Raw genomic sequence first — 6,490 nt, 5'->3', positions numbered from 1 at the left:
ATAGACAGGTGAATCAAGTTTTCTTTCCCTGCAGGAACATTTTGCGTAAGGCAAAAGTTTTCCATGCATATTCAACATCATTAGAAAGTCACGACAAAGTAGCTGAAGGCAGCAGCAAGGCAAGACAGGGACGGCGGACGGCGGACGGCGGACAGGCGCCTCTCCGACGCCACGTCACCTCCAGGGAAAGTAACACAAGCCCGTTTAAGGCGCTAAAATGGAGACCATAAATTATGTCATAGGTAGAGTCGTCTCTTAAATGCAGCTGCTGAAGGGAGTCTCCATCGGAGCTTTCTTTTAAATGCAGCTGTTGAAGGCCCTGATTGATTTCACTTCTTCAATGGCGCAGCCTTGATGGAGGTTTAATCGGATCTTATGGTTGGAAGTGGACGAACAGATTGTTGTATAAGTATAAGTATAAGATTACATATGTCTCTGGAGTGTCTCTGGAGTACTCAGTACTTCCATTGCGTAAATTCTGCAATTGCGCCTTGGCGGGTTCTGGTTCTTCTTCTGTCACGGACTCTGGATCCTCCTGCTGTTCCTGTTCTCCACACGCCGTCTCTCCTCGATATTTAACTGGTCTGGCTGCTTTGGCTCTGTTCTAGTCTCCAAGGCCTGAAGGGCGCCTACATAAGGCTGCAGCGTCGTTGGAGCCCAGCAGGGATCTTAAAGCGTTTCTTTTTGACCTTAACTGGCTGGGGCACGTCCTCTTCCTCCTCGGCCTCCTCGGCTTCCTCGGGTTCCTCCGGAACCGCAGGCAGTGTCGTCTCAGGCTTTTGTGGCAGCTGCGGCTCTGTTATGGTTTCATCCTGTTCCCGACGAGGCAGCTGCTCTTCCATGCTGTTCTCACGCCAAATGCTGTCGTAGCGCTGGCCACACGATATGCTCGGCGGAGAGTTCCAGGGCGAGAAGCACACCCCTGCTGATCAATAGAAAGCATGATGGGAATCGGTTCAGATTGGATTGGACTTGAAACCTACAGTTTTTAAATTTCTCCGCAAATATGTGATCCGTGACGCGTGGCACAAACTCCGCCGCATAGGGATTGAGTGTGTGACGGCCACCCGGGGCCCCAAGGGCTGTCCAGTTACGACTTCCGTCTGGACGCCCGCAATGAGGCAAGGGGCCACTGCCCCCGGGACCAGCATCGGCTGGCCCGATGGACTCATGGACTGCGGACCATAGGCGGTCCACTCCAGGCGAACGGACCTCGCCGACTGTCAAAGAGCGGCTTCCCCCGGAGACCTCGCCGCCTTCCTCACGCTTTACTTCCTTTATAGATTCGCTATCGTTATCACAGGACATCGTTCGGCAAACTATATTCACAAAAAAAATATTATTTTTTGACTCTACGATTTCCGATTCAGACTTAACTTTGAACTGATTGAAAGGTTTTGTTCGCCTTTCAATTGGAGCTTATTACCGTGGCCTACTTTACACTATGGAATATTTGATATACTGTGCATATATTTCTCTCTTTCAAGTATCCTGAGTAGGCGGAGAAAAAGCATTCCAACTCGCCAAACAATCACTGTGGAGTACGCAGGCACCTGCCGATAGTGTCATCTCTAATTAAAGACACCTGCCGCTCTCTGAGGGAGCGCCTGTATTACTCTCTCAGCTGCGAGCGGAAGAATTTGTCAATAAAGAGACGTGGAAATGAGAATAGCAAGCCTTTGAGAGCTGGAGAATCAGATGTTTGAGGACATCGATGCTGTCGATTTTTTGATAGCAATATATCGATGAAACATCGATTGTCGCTTAAAATTAACCCATTAAGGGTATGAAATGAATACAATACAAATTCAACAAGATTATTTTTCATATAAATAATCATCCTATAGCTTAGGTAATCGCGATAGCACACTAAAATATTAAATTTATTATTTGTAAATCCCCTTTTTACACTAGGGCGATGCTTCTCCAGCTCTAATAGCAAGCCTTTTGTCCAAAGCTTCCGCAAATGTGTGTGGTCCCCGGCTTAGGGGGACCGTAGTGTCCGTAGTTAAACTTTAATCCAGGACGCCAGGTTTTATTATACTTGGCCTTTCATTTGTTATGATTAAAATAATTTAATTTAATTAAAATTGCGGCATAATATGCGCGTGGCTTGATTGAGACTTTGGCACCGAATTATGTACTTGGCGTCGATCGTTTAGGCTGCGCTCTCTGCTCTCTTTGTTCGACGGCCGCTGGTAGTCTCTCTCTCTTTCTGCTACTTGCTCTGTAAATTGCTCTGTTACTCGCTCTGTTACCTGCTCTGTTATCTCTACAGCCTCTGTTGCGCTCTGCGGCTTCCCACCGACACCCACATGGATTTCTTTGAATGGTAAAATTTTGTGTAAATACTAAACCAATTTCCAAAACTAATTACAGACCCCATTTTAAAATCATTTAGAGGTTAATTTACTTTGCCCTTCTATAAGCTTTATTGGCTAGCCTGCTTGCATCATTAATCCAATTTCGTGTTCTATTTGAACAGACAAAAACACTAGAATTTCGTAAGCAAATAATCAGTTTATACTCCTGGTACTTGGGATCTGCCCTGCCTTCCAGTGGAATTTCCATACACCCACAGAATATTCACGGAATATTCATTTAATTTGATTTATAAATTGTTGGTTGAACTGTCACTTTTGCCCTGGTGCTGCAACGGGGGGCATGCCACAAATCAAATTTGACAAAAATTTTTAATTAAATACTACAACTTACAACAAAGTTTAATAAGCCGTATAAATAAATTAGAATACTACTCGTTCGTACATATTTATCCTGAAAATCCTCTCGCTTTTCGCTCTTCACTTCCGTGTGTGTGCGAGTGTGCGTGTGTGTGTGTGTGCGTTTTTGTGGGTGAAATTTAATTTTGTGAAAACCGCAAATTGTCAAATATTTTCATTTCGGGGGCAAATACACAAGACTCCCAGACTCCCGACTCCCAGAAGTTTTGGATTGGACTCTCTCGCTGTGGATTTTAATTGATTTGCGCTCAATATTTATTGATTTCATTTTGTCAACAGTTGTTGCCAGTCGCCGAACCGCAAAGAACCCTAGGCCCCCAGCCACAGCCCCAGACTTCAGACCAAACTTGAGCTCATTATGGGGGCTACGCAGATGTAAAATATATGAATTTATTGTACCCTTTAGTGGCACAGCATGTCGTAGGGCATGATGTGCCCATGAACAGGATTGTAACAGCCAGAAGGAAGGGGTTTTTGATCGCTAGGAGCCTGTGTGGATCCTCAAAGGAGGTCCTCCTCCCCCCACCTGATTACCAAGTATCTCCGCGTTGCAACACTCCACCAAGTGGCATTGTCCCTTTGTTGAGTTCATTCCATATGTGTGCGAGCTAATTTGCATGTGCGAGTGTGTTAAAACATAAATTAGCTGACTCTGCCACGCCCACGCCCCACATGCCACAGTGGCCCCACGCAACTTAGCCAGTCGTTAGCCATTTGCTTAATTTATGGCCAATGGATTGCTGCATTCGCGCATAGAATCGAGAACTAATAGCGGTTTTTACTGTTTTTAGTTAATTGCACAAATTACTTGCGCTAATTTATTGCCCAGCCAGTTACCCAGTCGGCCATCCAGTTAGCCAGCCCTTGAATGGCCATTTTGTGGCCAGCAGAATTCTGCTATAAAAATTCTCTGTGGCTTAGCTAGAGATCGGGGGATATTTTAATTGAAATTACATATTGGAAAACGTATCAAAGAAAAGGTATATTAATTAGAGAGTTAATTCTATGTTTAATCCCTGAATTTATGGCAAAAACTAAAACTTGAGATAAATGGTTTTACCTTTCGGCAGCACCTCAAAAGATCATCCACAAAAGTGAATCAAATTCATAATTGGCTCGATTCAGACTCCTTTCAGACGCTTTTCCCCTCTACAGATGGGACTTATTTATTCCTTCCATTCAATCAAATGGAAACCCCTTTTTCCGCCAGGACTGTCAACTGTTTTCCGTACGGTTAAGGGAGTATCAATTAAAGCTCTACAAAAAGTTGGCTACAGCATAATGACGGCTTTTGTTTTCATCAATTTCACTCTGCCAGTCATTCAGTCATTCGGTCATTCAGTCACTCGGTTGGGGCTGCTCTCTTTCTGTCAGTCGCTGTGTCTGTGTGTGGGGGGAGGGCTTCGAATCCCCCCTTGGCTGCCGTTTGTTGCCCGTTGATTTTATATATTCAAATTAGTTCGTTTTGCACGAGTGGCACTCGAACGAAAGCGTCGTACGGCTGTGATATTTTCCCAACTACGGCTGACTGACCAACCAGCCAACCAACCGAACGACCCCAAGCCCCGACCCCAACCTGAATCCCAGGCGAATCCAATTCAATCCGTCCCCGGAGTGGGCTCCACAGAGAGCGGGCGAGCGGGAGAGAGAGAGTGAGGAACGAGAGGGCTATCAAGTTGCCTGTGAAGTGCTTATCCTCAAATCAGTGACACTTGAATGTGCAGCACAAGTGACTGACCAAGTGGGTGACTGACTAGGACTACGACTGCCAGCATGGACGAATGGGGCAGGGTACCAGTCCTACGTCTAGCTCCCATTCAGAGTGCGAAGACTTCCCTTCGTTTATTTACTGTGCCATTGCCAGGGCCAACTGTGGAACTGAAACTGAAACTGGCCAACAGCTCGAGTGTTGTTTGTGTCCCCTGATTGAGTATAACTAAATAAGAGTCGCCGCTTCTCAGCCACTCCGCCACTCTGCCGCTCCCCCGCTCTTGTGCTCTTTTCTAGCGATTTATTTGCACCGTGGGATAATCGTATCAATTGGAGACAAAGACAAGGACAAACAGCTGTAAATAGGCAGTCATATCGATATTCATATGCGTATATGTATGTATGTTTAAAGATAGATTTAAAGCAATAACAAACCACCTATGCTCCTATACTGCAAATGCTGACGTTCGGCAGCGCTGCTGCGCTCTCTCGTTTATTGTCTCGATCTGCAGCCGCCACTTCGACTTCGGATTTGAGCTGCAGTCGCCACTTCGGCTTCTGCATTGAACCTCTGCCGTCGCTTCGGTTTCTGCTTAGACCTGCAGTCGCCGCTTCAGCTCCTGATTTGATCTGCTGCCGCCGCTTCGTGTTCTGCTTATACATATCTGCTCTCGTCGCTTCGGCTTTTGCTTAAATCTGCCGTCGTCGCTCCGTCGAGTCGACGTTCTCTGCTCTCGTTCCATCTCTTATCGCAATGCTTGCATGTCGGACTCGTGTATAAACATTACTTCTGTCGCGCAATCGAGCAATCGGCTTCAGCTTAGCCGCCGTTATAACGTTCAACCTTAATCGTTTTATTCAATATCGATGTAAATAGCTGCCAAAAAAGCTTGGCATCTCAATCAGCATATACAAGACTTCAGTAATCCCTTCCGCTGTATAGATTATATAGCCTTCGACCGACCTAATCTGCCTGCATTCGATAAACCCTTTCCTGGCGATCTCAAATTTGATAAATCGAAATTACATTCAGTGCGGAATGCGCAGCAATTATTAAGCCTACCTAACGTTGATGGGGTACCCCCTGGATAGCCCCCAAAAGGGGGTCAGGAGTCAAGTCGTACCCCTGCCGGAGCCGGGCGCAACTTATTTATAGTTGTCCGTGGAATGGCGACGCAATTTATCGTCATTAGCGCAGGGTCTCGTCGCCAACGAAATTTTCACTTGCAATTTCCACGAGCTGAAATGAAAACGCCTGCGGTGCTGTTGGTCCGTCCAGTGGTTCGGTTTGGGCCCGGTTCAGTGTTTAAGCCTGGCTGGTGTTGGGTCCCTTTGCCTTTGTTAATGAGGGCAGCGGAGAATAGACCAAAATGGAGGACCAGGACCAGGAATCGACTGAGGAAAGGAGACGACAACAACGTAATGATGATTACTGACGGTTTTAAATCATTCGCTAATTATTGCAATTGCTGCTCGCCTTCTTCTCGAAATGCCTCAAGGCTTGCCCCCCACCCGAATAATTGATGATGGGAGGCCAAAGGACGAAAACTGCTAATCAAATTCTGAAAGAGTTGATTCGCTTTTTGAGAAATTCGAGTGCCAGCACAAACACATGCATAATTTCCCCATTTTCCTTTGTGGGGGGGCCAGAAGGGAAAGCAATTGCACGGGCAATTTGCACACGGGGAACGGAAGGGAGTTTCCAGCGAACGAATACCCACAGCAATCAACCTAATTTATTATACACATCCACATCCCCATCCCCATCCATCCATCCATCCACCCAGCCAGACCCCCTCGAAAAACCACATCGATTGGCCGCCCCAGCGATGACGACGACTGTCATTCACGAATGTTATGAATGTTATGAATGTTAATAATTTCAATTGCCATTTTGTGCAGAATGCAGAACAGTGCAGCAGCCAGCAGCCGCAGTTGTGGCTGCGGTTTGTATCTTTTTTTTGTATCTATTTCTCGGTTACTTTGAAGCCCTTGAGCCTCGCTAAAAACATTTTAAATTAGTCCTATTCCTGTGCTGT

General features: G+C 46.1%; 1 protein-coding gene across 1 annotated transcript; it reads right to left on the bottom strand.

Moving 5' to 3' along the window:
• Positions 1–352: 352 nt before the first annotated feature.
• On the bottom strand, positions 353–1,423 carry LOC113565765. The gene is made up of 3 exons (XM_026988863.1): positions 1,378–1,423; positions 984–1,319; positions 353–922 (listed from the first exon to the last, which is right to left on the bottom strand). The coding sequence occupies exons 2-3, from the start codon at positions 1,306–1,308 to the stop codon at positions 630–632; spliced, it is 618 nt and encodes a 205-aa protein (XP_026844664.1). The 5' UTR covers positions 1,309–1,319; positions 1,378–1,423; the 3' UTR covers positions 353–629.
• Positions 1,424–6,490: the final 5,067 nt, after the last annotated feature.

Source organism: Drosophila persimilis, unplaced genomic scaffold, assembly GCF_003286085.1.
Source record: "Drosophila persimilis strain 14011-0111.01,24,50 unplaced genomic scaffold, DperRS2 tig00000191-arrow-pilon, whole genome shotgun sequence".
NCBI lineage: Eukaryota > Metazoa > Arthropoda > Insecta > Diptera > Drosophilidae > Drosophila > Drosophila persimilis.
Note: the sequence above shows the minus strand (reverse complement) of the source record. Positions and strands in the feature narration are given on the sequence as shown.

Bases quoted from the DNA above. Each gene is read 5' to 3' on its own strand.
- LOC113565765 (XM_026988863.1), bottom strand. From the start codon at position 1,308: ATGTCCTGTGATAACGATAGCGAATCTATAAAGGAAGTAAAGCGTGAG. The intron at 923-983 runs GTAGGTTTCAAG...ATTGATCAGCAG, and splicing joins TGCGGAGAAATTTAAAAACT to GGGTGTGCTTCTCGCCCTGG.